This window comes from Micropterus salmoides, unplaced genomic scaffold (assembly GCF_014851395.1).
Source record: "Micropterus salmoides isolate LMB-PRFRI ecotype aquatic unplaced genomic scaffold, ASM1485139v1 Ms_hic_scaffold_15, whole genome shotgun sequence".
In the NCBI taxonomy this organism is placed as follows: Eukaryota; Metazoa; Chordata; class Actinopteri; order Centrarchiformes; family Centrarchidae; genus Micropterus; species Micropterus salmoides.
This window is the reverse complement of record NW_024040596.1, coordinates 34,555,303-34,574,281: the sequence shown is the minus strand read 5'-3', so window position 1 is coordinate 34,574,281 and position 18,979 is coordinate 34,555,303. Positions and strand designations below refer to the sequence as shown.

Below are 18,979 nucleotides of genomic sequence, written 5' to 3'. Positions count from 1 at the left end.
ACACTTTGGACTGAGACAGACGAGTCGGCAGCTCGCCAAAATTAGCTTCCGTTGCTAACTGTTAACGTGAACCACGGCTCGCCGCCCTCTCAGGTGTGGGAGGGGCCACCTCTGACGAGTACCAATTTAAACATTAGGCGTAAATTAAACTGTCAGCAGCCCTGAAGGTTCACTGATTCATCCAATCAGGAGCCTCTGTCAATATTTATGTCAGCTTTATTTTCACATCGAGCCCATCTGAGGCTCCTGGGGAAGAAACGCTTCTCATTGGTCCTCTGACCAGCTGAGTTTACCTTAGCTGAAGCATCACATGACTCCTCCGTCACCTTGGAGACGCTGTCAATGAAAAGAAACAAGATTTTAAAGGATGTTTCATCTGAACACGCAACAGAGTGCCGACATCGCCGCTCCCAGGCGAGCCCGATGACATCACTGTTCTCAGGTGAGCTGCAGCTCAGCAAACAGCTGAGTGAAGAAGCTCAAGCCTGAAAGTTCCTGTAGCAGAGCGACTCCCTCAGAGAGCACGTCAGCTCGGCGAGGGATAACTGTCTGCACCTGTCAATCACCACTAACCCCGCCCCCCTCAGGTGAGGCGTACCTGTAGTCGACATACTGGCTCTTCCAGTCGCTTGGCGTGCTGCCGTTGGGCTTCCCGTGTTTGTCGAGGAGTCCTTTCTGGATCATCAACTTCTTCTGACACGCCTGATCACAAACGACTCGTCAGTACTGGCAACATTTAAAGAAACGGCGCACAGGAGGACGATCAATAACTCCGGCCTACCTTCGGACCCAGACCCCACTTGCGAGGATACGTGTCTCTCTCCATGATCACCCTCTTGATCTTCGCCACGATGCCGTGGTCACACGTGGAGATCACCGCCGTGGTCATCAGAGCGACCGCTGCGGGACAACAACAACCTCGTCAACAATCATCTTTACATCAAACCAGTCACCTTTAATCTGCAGATGTCCGGCGAAGCCATCAGACAAGGGTGATAGATAGGAAGTCATCACGGCCCGAGAGCTCCTGACTACCTCAGGTCATCATGTGGCTCCACCTGTGGGGGGCGGGGTCTCTGCGCCCCGGCTCACCTGTACAGATGGCCTCGCCCTTGGTTGTGATGACGACGATGTCCTGGTTCATCTCGATACCGTCTTCGTACCTGAGGACGCCCGGCAGCATGATCTTGGCCCCGTAACAGATGGCGTTCACCTGGTGATGCAACAACAGGTGAGTTTAGCGACTCGGCGGCCAGTTTATTAGGACCAGCTGAAGGCTGAGGCGAGGAAGACTCACGGCGCTGTCCTTCATCACCAGGCGGCGGTGAGACACCAGCAGCTTCTCCAGAGGGAAGATAACTCGCCGCAGGTACGACTCGTCCTTGTTGTGATCCAACTGCCACTGAGCGTCCAGCACGTCGTGCATCGTCACCATGTGGTCCTGAAACAGGCAATCACAGCATGAGGTGATGTCAGCAGCGAGCGTGCAATGATGTCAGAGCATGTGGTGATGATGTCAGCAGCGGCGAGGCTCCGGTCTCCACAGACCTGCAGTCCGGAGCCTCAGCTGCACGTTCCTGTCCCAGAGTCTAATTAGCAGACCGGCACCGAGCAGCAGGACTGAACTCAACACTCTGGATCTGAGGTGAACAGGAAGTGATGCTGACCTTCTCTCCCATGACTCCAGACCGGACTCGCCTCAGTTCCTGCATCTGACCTCCGACCCCCAGGACCAAACCCAGGTGGACACACAGAGTCCGGATGTAAGTTCCCGCCTCACAGCTCACCCAGAAGATGCCTGCAACACAGAATCACGTGACCTCTGACATCACTGTGACATCACTGATGACCCTAATCAATAGTCGTTTGATACGTGACTGCCGATCAGTGATCTTACCCAGCCTCCTCTCGGGGTCGTATTCGATCAGTTTGCTCTCGTAGATCGTTCGGACTCTCAGCTGACGTTTGACGGCGGCGATCAGGGGCGGTCGCTGGAACAGAGCGCCGGTCAGCGTCTCCAGGGCCTGCAGAGAGGGTTACATGACAGCCAGCCAATCAAGAAAATATCCAATCAGGATTTATCTGACCACTGATTTAAACTTGTTTTTTTATTCTGAAGGGAAGCAGTAGCATTACCATCACTGAACTCTTATTTTGAAAATCTCATCAATATTAAAGTCGTGTGATCAGTCGTGACAGCGAGCGCCGAGCAGCAGGAAGTGGTCAGACTTACCCGAGCCAGCGCGTGTTGGCTCTCTATCGCATTGTGCAGCCGAACGATTCCCACATACTCTTTACCTGCAACACACAGAGAGAGTAGTGAGGGGGCTGCTGGGTTTCACTGTGCTCACATGCCGGCCGGCCGGGCGGAGACGTTCGTTATAGAACCTTACGCTCGCACGCCGGCAGGAGACGTTTATTCATACAGAAACAGGAAGTGGTCACTGTACCGGCACTTTGCTGGGACTTGACTAATCGCGTGGCTCGATCCACGCAGACGATCAGACACCCGGTGACCTTCGGGTCGAGCGTCCCGCTGTGACCCGTCTTCTCTACCCGCAGGATCCTCCTGATCCACGCCACAACCTCGTGAGACGACGGGTTCGCCGGTTTATCCAGGTTGATGAACCCCGTCCTGACGGGAAGCAGAAAAAACATCTGTTCAAGCATTATTAGCTTAGCATTAGCTGAAGGTTACCTGACAGTGCTGTTTGCATGTTAGCTTAGCATCACTCTGGTACCTGACATAGTCCTGGATGTTCCTCTTCAGAGGGTTGCTGCCGCTCGGTAGAGGAGTGTAATGAGCCGTCCGGATGTTCAGTTTATCAAAATTCTGCAGGAAACAGAATGAAAGTTATCAGATTTCACTTCCTGTATGAAGACAGAAATCACATAGCCAGGCTCTTATTTTGGTAGCGCCGTCAGTTTGGTGCTCTGAAACTGATGCGTCCCGTGTTTGATATTTTATCTACTCGTTGTTCCAAAGTTATAAACGTTTAGTATTTTAAACTAATCTGCTATAAGTCTCAGCACCGTGTGATCAGTCCAGCAAGTCGTCTTGGAGGCGCTCGCGTCGAGTCACTCTCTCTGCAGTTTCGGTCGTCGGCCGGCAGAACGCCGAGACGGCGCCGGCACCGCGGTGGAGAGGCCCCGCCCCCAGAACGGGGGCAGAGGCGGAGACTGCGACAAGATGGCCGCTCAGAGAATGGATAAACTGGTTCATCACTTCACACGCTAAAGACTAAACTTCAGCTATTTATGTTTGTCCCCTTCAGGGTGCCGTAGTCTCACCTTCAGTAACAGGGGCCACTGCGACGTGTCCAGCGAGGCGGCTCTGGCCTCTGGTTTGATGAAGAAGTCTCCGCTCTGCTGGATCTCCTGTTGCACAAACACACGGCGTCACCTGTCTGAACAAACGCACCTGAAGCTCAGCCAGGTGAACTCCGACTCACCCCCACTTCCTCCTCGCTGACCGCCTTCGTCTTCTTCTTCTTCTTCACTGATGCTGCAAACACGAGGAAACACATTCAGTCATCAAACCTGCAGTCAGGTCCAGTCCCCCCCACAGAACAAGCAGCTCTGGGTAACCACGACAACATTTCTCACCATTTAATGAAAATCCTGCTTCACCTCATGATGCATTTATACTTCTACAAGTACTTTAACATGCAGTACTTTTACTTTAAGTGTACTTTTACAGTGAGATACTTTTAAGTCCAGGTCATCAGTGCAGTTTTGATCAGTTTCAGATTAGTCACGTGAGTGGAGCACGTGGCCTCTCCGACAGCACGTGGGTGTTAGCACCATGCTAACATGCAGAGCTAACAGAGCTGAAGGGTGGCCGGTCTAGGCCGGGTCAGACCGGCCACCCTTCATCCACAAGTCTCTCTGGATCCAGTAGCTGGGATCGATACGGGAGACGGATCCCATTCAGTCATCACTAGCAGGAACCGGACTCTGTGGTCCAGGTTAGCCGAGGCCGCCAGGAAGCACGCGGTCCCACATTAACAGACTCGTGACACTTGGACCTCCTGAGAGAGCCTGATACCGATCAGATGTATCGATACTTCACTTCTCTAAAACTCGGGATTCGCCTGAAACTCGGAACCGGAGCCGCACGTGTGTCCTGCGGGGCGCCGCGAGCAGGCCGCTCCGGGTCCAGAGAGCCCACGTGTCCTCCAGCAGCAGACCGCTGGGGGGGGGGGGGGGGGTGCACGAACCGAGACGAACTAACGCACACAGGGTTCACATTAAGAACTAGGGTCACACGGAACCGGAGGAACCGGACAAAGTTCGGTAACTTTAAACCGGACTTTACATCAAGAACTGCGCGCGACGAGAACTAAAAACCAGCAGTACGAGACGCGGTGCACTGAAGCCGGAACCAGGTGAACTAAAACCCGGTGCACTGTAGAACCAGGTCCACTCTAGAACCAGGTAAAAAGTTCAGATGTTTGCAGAGAAACGTGGACTCACCTCCTTCTGTGTCCGCCATCTTCAACTGAGCGTCTGCGCGCACACCGCGCCTCTACTCCTCCTCTTCCTCCTCCTCCTCTTCTTCTTCTTCTGATCTGCAGGAGGAGGCCGGCAGACGCGATGCTGCCCCCCTCCGGTGGTGACAGGGGGTGTCTCCCACAGTCACACCTGAAACATGAACCTCAGTGGTTTAGACTTTACACACGTGATGAACACGTGATGTTTGGTCTTCGTGCACCATTTAAATATTGTTTCTTCAGACGCAAAGATTCAAACCTTCACATCATCACAAATGATCACGTGACAAATACCAGCAGCTGCGGGACCCTCCACCTCAGACCAGATCCCAGATCTACAGGGCCCTCAGAGAAAGGGGCCCTCTCTGTAAGAGCCTGCTCCTCCGCCACACTGAGCGCCACCAGCAGCCAATCAGCAGAGAGGTAGGTGGTGGCTGTAAAACCTTCCAAAGCAGGCGCAGTGAAACGTGTTGTGAGTTTCCTCCTGCAGAGCCTGAAGCTGCTGACCTCGTTCTTACTGTTGACATTAAAGCATGCGGGTCGTTTGCAGAAGTAAAGAAATGGTTAGATATCCGTTCGTTACCCAAACATGGTCGCTCATCGAGCTCTGTGGTTCAGCCTTTCTGACTCTGTGGACAGGAAGCAGCTGTCAGGTGGTTCTGAAACACTTCCTGCAGTGATCGCCCTTTAAATCAAACTAATGAGGAGGAGCCAAGTAGTGTTTTACACCTACGAGGAATTATCTCTGGTGACGAGGTGCTACGCGCAGACAAACACACAGCTGACAGAAATAGATAAATATGGAATAAACGATGCAAGTTATATAAGAATAATAGAAGAATAGAGAACAATCATACAGCTGTGTGCAGAGAAAGAAGAACGTGGCAGATGTTTCCATGTGCATTCCTCAGCTTCATGCTGATAATCCCTAACCCATGCTGATGAATGAAGCTGTTTCTGGGGCCAGAGGTTCTGTCATACTGTGATTAATCGCTCTGATTGGAACTCGCTGTAGTTCTCATGCTGGAGTGGTGGTGTCTGCGCTGCAGCTCTGAATGGAGGTCAGCCTGTTTTAAAAGGGAATTTTTGAATGTTAGCTTTTAGTCTTAATGTGTTCTGAAAGTATTTGATTAAATAAGAAATTATTTGAAATGTAAATCAGGGTCTAAAGTCAGACGGTCCGCTGATAATCTGACCGGTGTCTTCGCGGCGACGGTCCGGTAATAATCTGACCGGTGACTCCGCGGAGACAGTCCGCTGATAATCTGACCGGTGTCTTCGCGGAGATGGTCCGGTAAATAATCTGACCGGTGTCTCCGCGGAGATGGTCCGGTAATAACGGTCCGGTAATAATCTGACCGGTGTCTCCGCGGAGATGGTCCGGTAATAATCTGACCGGTGTCTTCGCGGAGATGGTCCGGTAATAACGGTCCGGTAATAATCTGACCGGTGTCTCCGCGGAGATGGTCCGGTAATAACGGTCCGGTAATAATCTGACCGGTGTCTCCGCGGAGATGGTCCGGTAATAATCTGACCGGTGTCTTCGCGGAGACGGTCCGGTAATAACGGTCCGGTAATAATCTGACCGGTGTCTTCGCAACGACGGTCCAGTAATAATCTGACCGGTGACTCCGCGGAGACAGTCCGCTGATAATCTGACCGGTGTCTTCGCGGAGACGGTCCGGTAATAACGGTCCGGTAATAATCTGACCGGTGTCTTTGCGGAGATGGTCCGGTAATAACGGTCCGGTAATAATCTGACCGGTGTCTTCGCGGAGACGGTCCGGTAATAACGGTCCGGTAATAATCTGACCGGTGTCTTTGCGGAGACGGTCCGGTAATAACGGTCCGGTAAATAATCTGACCGGTGTCTCTGCGGAGATGGTCCGGTAATAACGGTCCGGTAATAATCTGACCGGTGTCTCCGCGGAGATGGTCCGGTAATAATCTGACCGGTGTCTTCGCGGAGACGGTCCGGTAATAACGGTCCGGTAATAATCTGACCGGTGTCGTCGCGGAGACGGTCCGGTAATAACGCTCCGGTAATAATCTGACCGGTGTCGTCGCGGAGACGGTCCGGTAATAATGGTCCGGTAATAATCTGACCGGTGTCTCCGCGGAGACGGTCCGGTAATAATCTGACCGGTGTCTCCGCGGAGACGGTCCGGTAATAATCTGACCGGTGTCGTCGCGGAGACGGTTCGGTAATAACGGTCCGGTAATAATCTGACCGGTGTCTCCGCAGAGACGGTCCGGTAATAATCTGACCGGTGTCGTCGCGGAGACGGTCCGGTAATAACGGTCCGGTAATAATCTGACCGGTGTCTCCGCGGAGACGGTCCGGTAATAATCTGACCGGTGTCTCCGCGGAGACGGTCCGGTAATAATCTGACCGGTGTCGTCGCGGAGACGGTCCGGTAATAACGGTCCGGTAATAATCTGACCGGTGTCTCCGCAGAGACGGTCCGGTAATAATCTGACCGGTGTCGTCGCGGAGACGGTCCGGTAATAACGGTCCGGTAATAATCTGACCGGTGTCGCCGCAGAGACGGTCCGGTAATAATCTGACCGGTGTCGTCGCGGAGACGGTCCGGTAATAACGGTCCGGTAATAATCTGACCGGTGTCTCCGCGGAGACGGTCCGGTAATAATCTGACCGGTGTCTCCGCGGAGACGGTCCGGTAATAATCTGACCGGTGTCGTCGCGGAGACGGTCCGGTAATAACGGTCCGGTAATAATCTGACCGGTGTCGCCGCAGAGACGGTCCGGTAATAATCTGACCGGTGTCGTCGCGGAGACGGTCCGGTAATAACGGTCCGGTAATAATCTGACCGGTGTCTCCGCGGAGACGGTCCGGTAATAATCTGACCGGTGTCTCCGCGGAGACGGTCCGGTAATAATCTGACCGGTGTCTTCGCGGAGACGGTCCGGTAATAACGGTCCGGTAATAATATGACCGGTGTCTCCGCGGAGACGGTCCGGTAATAATCTGACCGGTGTCTTCGCGGAGACGGTCCGGTAATAACGGTCCGGTAATAATATGACCGGTGTCTTCACTGTTGCAGTTGCTCCGTTGTTCGTCGTCTTCTTTTCCAACTTTAACTTTCTTTTTTATGTCTCGTGTGTGATTTTTGGTCTATACGTAATTTAAACTAGACTCTCTCTAATCATGGAAGTTGAGAGATTTTTAGTAAACCACGTCACCGTTATGCAGCAACTTCGAGGCCGCTTTGTTTACACCCAGGACACACAGAGGTTGCAGAGGAGGAACGAAACGGCTAAATTAAAAATAAATCTAAATTGAACGTTACGAAGCAAACAGTGGCAGGTCCGAGCTAATGTGGCGACAGCTGGCTGCATCACTATAGGACAGTAAACAAATCGCTCCACATTTGCTTTTTACCGTTACATCCTTTCTTTCAGGCTTTGACAATTTGACATAATACCAGTGGTACACAGGATGGTAACGTGGGTCGCGTTAGTTGGTGAAATAATGTGGAAAGCGATACAACTTTGCATCGGATAACATTAGCCGGTGAGCTAACGTGACTTTCTCTGTTTCTCCAGCTTTACTAATGCTCACTTTGTTCTTACTCGACATCATCTGAACCTGTTTGGTCTGATGGGCTTCAGCACATAAACCTTTACTGCTGTTTTGGATCCTTACGTGGAGCCCGTGTTTTACTGTGAGCCGGTTGTTTCATGCTGTTAGCGGACTGCATGTCGTTAGCTGCCGTGTTGTCAGTGTAGTCTGAGAGACTCGGGAGCGCGAACAGGGCTGAATCCGACCCGGAGACCTCACATTTAAAGCAGAATAGTGTCTGATGGAAGCAACGGAGAAAACAGGCGTGGGCTTCATTTCTAACTGAGGTTTGAGCCCACTGACAATGAATATTTGATTTATTAAAATCCAAAACTTACATATAGCCCCTTTAATGTAAAATATGATAGGACTGTTCACCGTGCTTCAAAGATCTATATTTGGTTTCCTCAATCAAAAACAGATGTTTAAGACTTTTAGGTTCGTTTTTTTTCTTCAGAAAGAATCAGCTAGGGCCAAAAAAAAAGTCTAATATCATTCAGCATCAGTAATTATCATGATAATAATTATCAATTTTAAAAGCTGACCTTTGCTTCTGATTGAAAGTTGAAAAAAACATATAGTTTATTGTGGTTTTAAACTTTTCTTTATGGTCAGCACGTGACAAGAACCTGCCAAACAGTGGTCACTTAACAGATCTCAGGTAGAACGTCCAAAACAATGTAACTGAAGGTAGGCATTAAAATAATTCAGGACAAATGTCTGCACACCATTGGACTCCAAATAATAACTCTTTGTTAAAGCAATGGTTTGATCTGATCTCATAGATCAAAACATTGCCTTCAATACAGTTTTATTAGGAGTTGTTGAGATGGTGTGCAGAGCTTTGTCCTTTGTGTCCTGCAGTGATATTTTTTGTCTTTCACAGAATTTCTGTTTTTGTTTTCTTTTAATCACAAGAAGGAGTTGAGGAGGACTCTTCAACCAATGAGGCTCATCCAGGAAGGTCATGGAAGACGGGAAATCCAGAGACCTGGAACGTGAACGTCCAGAAAAGTAGGAGAATGAGGGGTCTGGATTGAAGGAGGCCAGACAAATGGGGACACCATGCCAGTCTGCAACCTGCCAAAGGTTCACTAAACTCTACTGCAGAAAAGCACAAGACACATAATAAGAACAAGATTTCTAAGTATTTCTGGGGGAATTTGGACTGGAGAAATGATTGTGAAGTCTCTGGTGGAGGGGAGCAGATGGATCCAGGAGGTACGCATCCATTATTTGTCACCTTGGAGTAGACTGGAGAAGAATCTGAGTGTGCCAACACTTGTTCCTGTCAACATCAGGCATAAAGCAGTGGTGTTTTTAGAAGTGGGACAGGAAGAACAGGAGAAAGTCATGAGAAGACTGAGGACAGGAACGGAAGGAAAAGGTACTTTATTGTCACATACACATGGTGAAATTTATTCTCTGCATTTAACAAATCAAAATTTTTGTTAATCAAAAATAACCTCAAGAGCCTAATCTAAGATGTTTTTGATGGTGTGGAAAACTGGAGCAAACCCACACAGACACAGGTCTGGGAGGACGGGTTTGAATATGAGACCTTCTTGCTGTGAGGCCACAGTGCTTTCTGCAGGCCTTCCATAAGATCTTCCTTCTGGACCTTTGGAAAGTTCAGTCGCACTTCTGTAGGTCCTCTTCATCGAAAGGTGTACCTGTAGCTTGTATTCAAGTCCATCAGTCACCTGCACACTGAGTATAAGCCTTCTTGCAAACAGCCTCTGTCAATGTAAGTTTGCTCAAACATTTTCAGTTACTTAAATATATCTCCCTTTCACTTAAAGAAAGACCAGTGCGATGCCTACTGTTCATTCAAGCCTGGAAACATCAAAGCAGCTTCATGGGACACAAAGGCTGTGAAGCGGAAGGACAAAGAAGATGCAGGTGAGAAGACCTCGGTGGCGCTCACTCCAATTCCAGGCCATACCGTGTGAGCTACGTATCTTCAAGGACTTCAGCCAGATGGGGAACTGGAGAAAAAGCCGGGGATCCAACGTTGCATGACCTCCAAACAATCAGGTATTTTGTCAGACGTATACATTCTTGCACAAATATTGCCTTCTATGTCAATAGAAATCAGCTGTGAAAAGTATATAAGTACATGCGCCCAATTACTCTTCTTTTTGAGGTACTACTCCACTACCTTTATTTTGACGGCTTTAGTTACTAGTTACTCTGCAGATTATAAATTAAAAACATAATCAAAAACTAGAGTATGATGTATTTTCACAGATGAAGTCACACAGCAAAATATAAAGTATTCAGAATTAGCTTTACTTTTCATCATTTGAATGTAGGAATTTTGACATACAGAATATTTCTACAGTGTGCTGTTGGAACATTTACCTAAGTTAAAGAGGAGACATACTTTGTAATCTATTTAAATTCTTCCATCCAACTATCCACTAGATCTGTCCCATGTCTTAAAAGAAGAGTATCACCACAGCAGCCCCACTGTGCACATCCAGCCAGCCAGTTAAAGAGATGAAGTTCAAACAGCCCCAAGAACTGAAGGTTTTGCCCAAGAACTTCCACTCATCCTACGATGGAGTGGACCACGAGTGATGCCCGTCAGCAGCTGGAGCCTCACGCAGACACACACACACACTGATGTTCATAGGCTAGATTGGTTACAGTTGTTCATTAAAATGAGCGTAATCATATTTTTGCATTATTTTTTTAATGCAAAAATATAATTAGTAAATGCTGTGAACAGTAAAGTGTTCTCAATATTATAAAGATCGATGGCATCGAACCAACAGCAAGCACACCAAAAGGATTTACAGAAAATGACCAGCAGGTGCTGCCCTGCACCTCCCTCAGCTGTGATCACCTGGAGCTCCACTGGAGTTCATCCTGCTGTGTTTAAAGACTCATCACACCTGAGATGGTCCAGTTAGTTTTATACTCAAGACTGCCGACATTTGAACAAATTTCTGAGTAAAAAAAGGGGCTTTGCACCTTTGTAGCCATAGATTATCATTTAGCACAAGTAGCCTCTACCCATCAATACCGGTACCTGATGTGATTTTTTTTTTAAAAATAAAAAGCCTTGATGGCAGATGCAACCCAATAAGACTAAATAATTATATCATATTTTATTATTAAGCTCAGTTCTGCTTTCACTAAATTTGCAGTTAGATAAATAACCGGGTGGGAAAAACCATGGATGACTCAAAACATGCGCCAAGTTAATGTATTTATTCTTAATCAAAAGAAAAAGGCTTTAATCAACAAACAACGTATCAACAACTAAACAACACAGGATGCGACACAATAGGCCACACAGACTCGGCGCTGGGGAAGCACACACGTCGCCCACCACACGGCTTCCACTGAGCGGGAATGCCGCCTCCACGGAGTCACCGACCTCACGACGCGAGGAGAAGTTGCCAGCGGCACCCCGCCGGTCACGTCCTACAAGTCACGAAGTAGATCACACAGTAGATCACACAGACTAATGCGAGCCCAAGGAAGGGTGAGTGGATGAGTGAGAAGTGAGACGTCGGGTTCGAGAGCGCTCCACCGGCTCTGCTTATGTGGCCCACTAATTGGCCCCAGCTGTGAGCTCCACCCCACGTCACACTCAGCGGGTACAGGTACACACCTGCAAGAGAGAGACAGACACACCCACAGCAACGCAAACACAGCCCACGGACCTCACGGGTCGTAACACCCGTTTACTGAGATGTGCGCCTTGATTTGGAACCAGGTCCGATCAACAAGTTCCCAGGCTCCTGTTATTGAAGCTGTTCCAACATCAACTGTAAAATGTGATCAAATATCTCCTCCGCTGCGAGGAAGAAGTCACAGGGCCCAGTTTGAACGATCTAAGTGCGTGGCGTGTTTTGGGCGCAACATGCAACAAACCAATCAGATTTGCGTGCGCTTGCACTTTGGCGCATTGCTATCATGATAGCAGATGAATGGCGCAGTATAAAACATCAAGTGACTGATTGAACAGCAGATTAACAGCGATCTAAAAACTGTCTCATGAAGCCAGATGTTCCTCTGCAGCTCTGTGTTCATCAGTGAAGCAGACTGGAGTCTGGGACCAGACAGACAGACGCTGTCTCCTCTATGAAGCGTCTGGATCCTCACTGCGCTGCGTTATTAGAAACTATGATGAACCGGTCGGGGGGTCACATCTCTCCCCTGCAGTGGTTTAATTATTTTGTGTTTTGTTGCGGAAGGAGTGTTTAATGATTTACTTTCATGATCAGAGAGGCTGCTATCAGTCATTTAAAACGTTTCCATGTGCGCAAAAAAGTCGCAACAAATATCGTGGGGCATTCAAGAAGCAAAAAAATTATAAACTTGACATAACAGGACAGAGGAAACTCTCCAGAAGGCAGAGCAATCAACTTTTAGCTTCTGAAATAATTGAGACGCTCTGAGGGGGCTCAGGATCGATCGGGAGGACGCTGCTTTACTCCAGTTTCACTGGACTGTGTGCGAGAAGAACTCAGAACATCAATTAACATTAGATCCTGACCGATCCTGTCACTTCTCGGGAGATTTTAATATTAAGTTGTTGCTGTGCCTCGTGCGTAAAGTGGAGTAAAAAATAGCAAAAAACAAACAGTGAAATACTGCGCCGCTGACTTGCTGTTTGGTCAATGGTACAGTCGCTTTCCGTTGCTTCACAATAGGAATGCGCCAACAATTTGCCTGAGTGACCACATCTTATTTTAACACTCCCATGGACCACAATCTGCTATTTAAACAACATGGGCGTTTGGTGTAAAAATGACAACTGCGTCGGTTAAAACCTCTCACACACAGTCCAGGTTCATCCAGAGAAACTGTTTGGAGTAAAGCAGCCGTCCTCCTGATCAGTCCTGAGCGCCATCAGAGCATCGAAATTATTTCAGAAGCTAAAAGTTGAATTCTAGTTCCTCTGCAATTTCCTCTGCCCTGTCATGTCAAGTTAATGACTTCAGCCTTTGTATTTTTTGCTGCTCAAATATCCCACTATATTTGTTGTGACTTGCGCACATGACGTTTAAATTGACCGACAGCAGCCTCTCTGGGAGATGTGACCCACAACCGGTTCATAGTTTATAGAAACGCAGCGCAGTGACAATCCAGACGGTTCATAGAGGAGACAGCGTCTCATGTCTTACTGTATAAAGAGCTAAGCGCCCCCGTAGTTCGCACCCTGGGAGGACCTGACCTGTGGCGCACTGGCATTTGGGTTCTCTATCATCACAACGCACTCTCACATTGCATTTGGAAACGGGCAGTTCATCAAGCTGAAGTGTAGCTATTTTGACTCAGCAGAGGAGATCATATTTGATCACATCACTCATCACAGATGTTGGATAAGCTTAAATAAGGTGACTTCCTGGGAGGTTCCAAGTCAGTTTCCAAACTTTTTTTTTATTGCACCTGGTTTCATATGCTATGTCATATCAAGGTACATAGGCCTGTAATAAACCAATTAACAATGAACTCAGATTGAGACATTTCAGCATACTTACTTACTCAACCAAGGTAGCCTACTGTAATATCTTAGTTTGCTAAACAAACACACGTGTGTAGTCAATTATTTGCAAAATATAGGCTATGATTATTAAAATAATTAAATGAGTTACAATTATATGAGTTGGTGTGCCTTGACGTTCTACTTTGACCTATGATGTGGAAACCTTTGCCTTAGTTTGTTTACATTTCAGGATATCAAAGTTGAGTACAAAAGGAAAGTGTAACATTTTCAGTGCCTGTATTTCACCATCTTTTTCAGTATTTGTCAAGTGGCTAAGTTCTTTTGCAATGCTTGGTCATAGGGATCAGCCCTGTCAACGGGCGGTTATCTGAAGGTTACCTGTGTCCTGCATAACGTCTTGAGGACCGTGAACACACCCAGGATGCCCTTACCATCATCTGGAGACGAAGAAGCTGTGGGCAGCATCAAATCCACAGCGGAGGCCAAACATTGCCGGAGATATGTGTTTACTATTTCTTTGCAGATGTACTTTTTATGTCTTTTAAGAGTCACCAATTACTTTTAAAACATCTGATTTCCATAACTATGACAATCTAATGAAGATAGGATATTTGTGCAAAAGATTTGAGGTGTTTCATTTAGTATTTTAACATCAATGTATTGTTTGCAGTCATTAAAACAACTGAAAAGCATGACAACACCCACTTTCACCTACTCTTTAACAATTAGAATATAATAGTTTTGAAAATAAACCACATAAACAGAAATTTTGAAAGAATTTTATTATATTCAAAAATAAAAGATAAAATATTTTGTGCAGATGACAAGACTGTGAGGGAAATAAGCTTACTAACATCCCTCATCCCAAATTCTGAACAGAAACTATTCATCTTAACCATTTTCACTTAAACAGATACACATAATAAATGGTCAGTGTATATGGGCATGAATGTGCGTGAGAGGGGGAGTACTAGGTGCAGCTGACGAGACTATGACTGAAATAAGCTTAATAACATTCCTCAGTCTTGTCAGCTGCATCCCATGACAAAATTTGTCACTGTCAAGTAAAAAAAAGTAAAAGGCAACAGCTGTCATCTTTATGGCAGGGACCTGAAAAAGTCTAGTGCTGCAGACAGTCCAGCTACCTCTGTATACACAGGCTTGAGGCACTGGAAAGATGTGTTCCTCCACTCCCCAACACAGGCCTTACATCCCAGCAGACTCCGGCAGCAGGAGGAAAACATGGGCTGAGTCATTGTGTCTTAAAAGGACATGAAAATGGGGAAATATTTTAAAAATTACTGAAGGATATTACGCACAATTTTTGGAAGCTTGCACTCAAACTGAAATAAACACTGGTTGTGGTTGCCACACCAGATATATGTAAGAGATGATATCTTGTCACGTGAAGTCACTGATATAAAAATTAAATTAATGCAAAAAGAATTTAAACTTGGTCGAAGTAATCGACAACGTCGACTATAAAAATTCGTCAAGGTGAAATTTCATTGTTGGCGCATTGTAACAGAGAGGCTTATCATCTTATTAAGAACATTTCTGGTTGTTTATTTGTAACTGCAATGCTCTACATGGAATGCTGGTGGCAGTACCGCTTCCACTACATGCTCCAAACTGATGAATCGCCACCTCTCATAAACTCTGAATCATGAAGGGGATTTATTGCATTATGTAATTAGTTTTCACTAATAAACTGTTTTTTGTGGAGACATTGCATCGTCTTAAGGCAAAGAGGGAGAACCACAGCAGGTATGGAAATTCTCTGGGAGAACCTTAATTTTGAAGAGTAGCCTGAAGTACATACAGAACTGATGGAGCTCACTGTCCAATCAGAAGCAGGGGGTTGATGAAGTCCCACCCACCAATGAAAGGAAATATAGAGAAATAAATTTGTTTTGTCAGTAAGAAAGGAAAACGAGAGACTGTGCTGAATTTGGTTTTTTGGTTTTGATTAAAAAACAAAAAAACGAAAAATCAAACTGAATGTTGTTTTTTTCGCTTTGGGCCCAAAATTGAAAAAACGGAAAAACGACCCGTTTCTGGTTTCTGCCTTTGTTAATTATACCAAAACAACAAACTGTCAAAACGTACCTTGGCCATAAAGGTACGGGAATAATAGTTGCACAATAACTTGAAATCTGAAAATCAACAAATTGAAGCAAACTCGTCATTTTGGACTGTGGAGTGTCGCGGGTCCGTGTCTGGTTCGTTCTTTCATTATTTCGTTTAAAAGTCCAATCGGAAAAAACAAAAAAACAAGACCTTTTTTTTCTGAAACAGAAAAACAAAAAACAGACAGTGGATTTTGCTTTTCTGTTTTAAACACAAAAAGGAAAATGTTGATTTTTGATATTTAATGAGTCCTATTTGAGTAGCTTTGTGTGTTACACTTGATAAACCTGCAGCAGATACATGCGATGGCGGTGCCTGATTAAATAATTAAGATGAGCTTGAACATCAACATTAGTGGGTTTTTAGTTAGAAAAACAGGACAATATTATACAGCTGCAGTACCGGAGGCTGCAGCTATGTTCGGGTAATTTTCGTTCAGCCTCTTCACTCTTTCGACCTGAGCTTTCTATTCTTTGTGAGATGGAAGAATTTAGTTGCGCGGCGCTGCGGACATCCTCCAGCTGCAGTAGTACATGGATTATGCGTAAAATCAGGAGCATCAGACTTAATCCAGCCAGCAACCCATACTAGATTTAACGGAGGGGGATCGGGGCGCTGGAGAGGAGGTCGCACCCTGGCCGTATAGCCTCGAGAAAAAAACCTTGATAAACATATTCGGATATTTTCTTATATCGCTCAAGTAAGCAGCTGCTTCAGATCAGCCCAAAACAAAATGCTTCCTTGATGCTGACGTACTTTAGCTAGAAACTGGATCATTTTGTGTTTGAGGCTCTGTAATATAGCGCTCACTTCTACAATCATATTCGCCACAGTTGATATGAGAGGCGACCTGAAAAGAAATAGCTTTATATAAAATTAAATATAAAAATATTTAGCCTAAAGTTGACTTTTGTTTCACAGGATACACTGATTCAAAGGTCCTGGCCCTCCTTTCACCCCAACCATGTTCTCACTCAGTCTTTTCTGTTAAAGAGCTTCTCATGTCCACCTGCCTTTACTGTCACAAACTGAGCTACAGGGCTTCCCCCACTGCGTTGACCTATGACGCTATCGGGATCCCCAGTGCGTTACAAACGCCGACAGGCTTTGACCACGGGTCCGTGCGTGACAGGTCGGGGAGTGAGCACGAGTTGTAGGCATGGTGCAAACTAGGGGGGAGCCAGGGGGAGCTTAGCTCACCTTAACAAGACATCAGCTCCCCTGAAAGCAATATTTGTGATATTTTGGGGCAGCAAGAGTCACGTTTTTTTAAGCGCATTGTTTGGTGCGGTACAGTTGGTAGGTTAACCTTAGAACTTATTGTGTGTGCTGAGTTGTTACTGTCAGCGCTATATTTTAATATTTTAAATTTAATGTTGTTCGTTTCATTTGGTTTGTGATATTTATGTTTTATTTGCAGCCTAGTTATCATGTTCATCATTCACCCTCAGCCCAGAGTTAAACCTGCACGCCCTTCTGTTCTAACCTGCTGTCAGCTTCTCAGCAGCTCTGACAACAAACTCACATCAGAAATGTCCTCGTGTCACCATCTGGCCAAAAGAAGGATTTACCAGTGTGCTATATCCTGTGTGAATCTTTCTTCTCTGTACACATTCCAGTGTGTATAACATATAACACTCCCATTGTGTCATGCAAGTGAAGAGAATCCACACAAGTCTTTCCATACAACATTTATCCAACATACATAACACATACATGCTTTCAAAGGCACTGAATGTACAATCTATTGCTGCAGATCATTGACTGTCAATGAGGTAAGAACATTTTACGAGGTCCTCAAAAGAAAGTCCAAAAACATAATTACATTATTAAAAACAGGTTGTCAACACTGAGAATGTCTTCTCAGGACGTCAGTCAGGCCTCTGAGGCCATATTTAAAATCTTCTGGCTGATATTGTACAACTGTATGCTAACAAACAACAAAAAACAAAGTTCAAATTCCAAAAAAGACTACTTTGGCTATTCAGTTGAACTTTGACCTGAACAAGCAGTTCTTCCCTCCTATGTTTTATGAGAGCAGCTCCTCCCCTATGAGTAAAAACATTTATGTATATATTATTCAAAAATAACACACACAGGCCTAGATGAGGAAAACCTTTAAAAGCTGAAGCTAACTGTGCAGAAAAGCTGCCAGCCAGAAGACCTCCTGGGCCTCAGCCAGTACAGTATGCCCGCACCTACACAGTCAGCACTGTGGCCCTGAATGTTGATCAGGTGAACACTGAGTGGTCAGACTTTCTCTCAATAACAGGTGTGGAGTCTGTGGTCAGCACTTTGAGGGACACTATTAGAAATTAGAATAGGCATTTCCTTAAGAAAATGCGTGTGAGAGCTGCCAGCTATTTTTTTCAATTGCTACCGTTGTCGGTGCAATGTGCGGCTCCATCAGCTAAGAGACTCAGTGATGTGCTGCACACTTGTTCAGAAAACTTATGTGTTAAGTTTGGCCCCCTTTTTGTTAACATGCTATGAGCAGAGTTTTGTCCATCAATCTCTGGATCCGGAGCAAGAGCAAGACCTCCACCACCGGACTACTCAGATACACTGTGAAGGGAAGGCTTTCAAGTTTCTTTGTCAATCATGGCTTATTCTGACAAAAAATAGAAGGCATGATTTGCTTATAAACATATTTTATGTGATGCCTACTGCGCTGTTGAAGAATAAAATAAATGAACATAGATTTATTCATTTAGCTGACGCTTTTATCCAAAGCGACTTACAATTGCTGTACATGTCAGAGAAAATTGGTTTGGAGTCCATGAAATGGAAGCTATTGAAAAAAATTTTCATTTTCTTCCATAAAATATTAATAAATATTAATATAAAATAAAACAAGTACTCAAATCTAAAATGAAGAGGTGTGTCTGATTTGCACAGTGTAGCTCTACAGTTCGGCATTGGTTTGATGTCTTTGGATCACGTGACATGGAAGCTATTGAAATAAATGATGATTTTCCCATAACACCATTTTAACAATAGTAATTTATTGATGGTCCCTAAGCTGACCCCCGGTGGTTTAAAGCGAGCTATCGGAGGTGAGCTGACCGCACTTGTACTGCCGACACTGGGTGAACTGAGTAAGAAGCCCTCACCGGATCCTGGTGAATGTCTGTCGAGTATCCAACTTAAAACTAACTTCACCGCGGTCTTTACATTCATAGAACAGATTTTGAGCTACATACATACCTGCCGAATACCTTATACTGTACCTTGTGTGTGTATATAAAGTATATACACAATATACATATGCAGTGTATATATATATATATATATATACTGTATAT

The 18,979-nt window shown here is 45.9% G+C and overlaps 1 protein-coding gene, 1 long non-coding RNA gene and 1 other non-coding gene across 5 annotated transcripts; 1 reads left to right on the top strand and 2 right to left on the bottom strand.

Moving 5' to 3' along the window:
* Nucleotides 1-293: 293 nt before the first annotated feature.
* On the bottom strand, nt 294-4,629 carry LOC119903542 (H/ACA ribonucleoprotein complex subunit DKC1-like; the record flags this gene model as incomplete). Its single annotated transcript, XM_038719799.1, is given in 13 exon segments — nt 294-336; nt 599-702; nt 782-900; nt 1,093-1,213; nt 1,298-1,441; nt 1,668-1,798; nt 1,898-2,024; nt 2,234-2,298; nt 2,451-2,635; nt 2,742-2,833; nt 3,292-3,378; nt 3,453-3,505; nt 4,477-4,629. Coding segments are annotated over 13 exon segments (1,290 nt in total), but the record flags the coding sequence as incomplete, so codon positions are not given.
* LOC119904624 lies at nt 978-1,053 on the bottom strand. Its single transcript, XR_005444733.1, has one exon. It is a non-coding gene; the product is annotated as a small nucleolar RNA SNORD83 (small nucleolar RNA).
* A 147-nt stretch (nt 4,630-4,776) lies between the features above and the next one.
* On the top strand, nt 4,777-13,542 carry LOC119903543. Of its 3 annotated transcripts, none has more exons than XR_005444532.1 (4): nt 4,777-4,916; nt 8,999-9,464; nt 9,880-10,114; nt 10,505-13,542. It is a non-coding gene; the product is annotated as an uncharacterized LOC119903543 (long non-coding RNA). The 3 variants fall into 3 exon arrangements; XR_005444530.1 differs by having other exon boundaries at nt 8,996-9,464; XR_005444531.1 differs by having other exon boundaries at nt 8,964-9,464.
* The last annotated feature ends 5,437 nt before the right edge of the window (nt 13,543-18,979 follow it).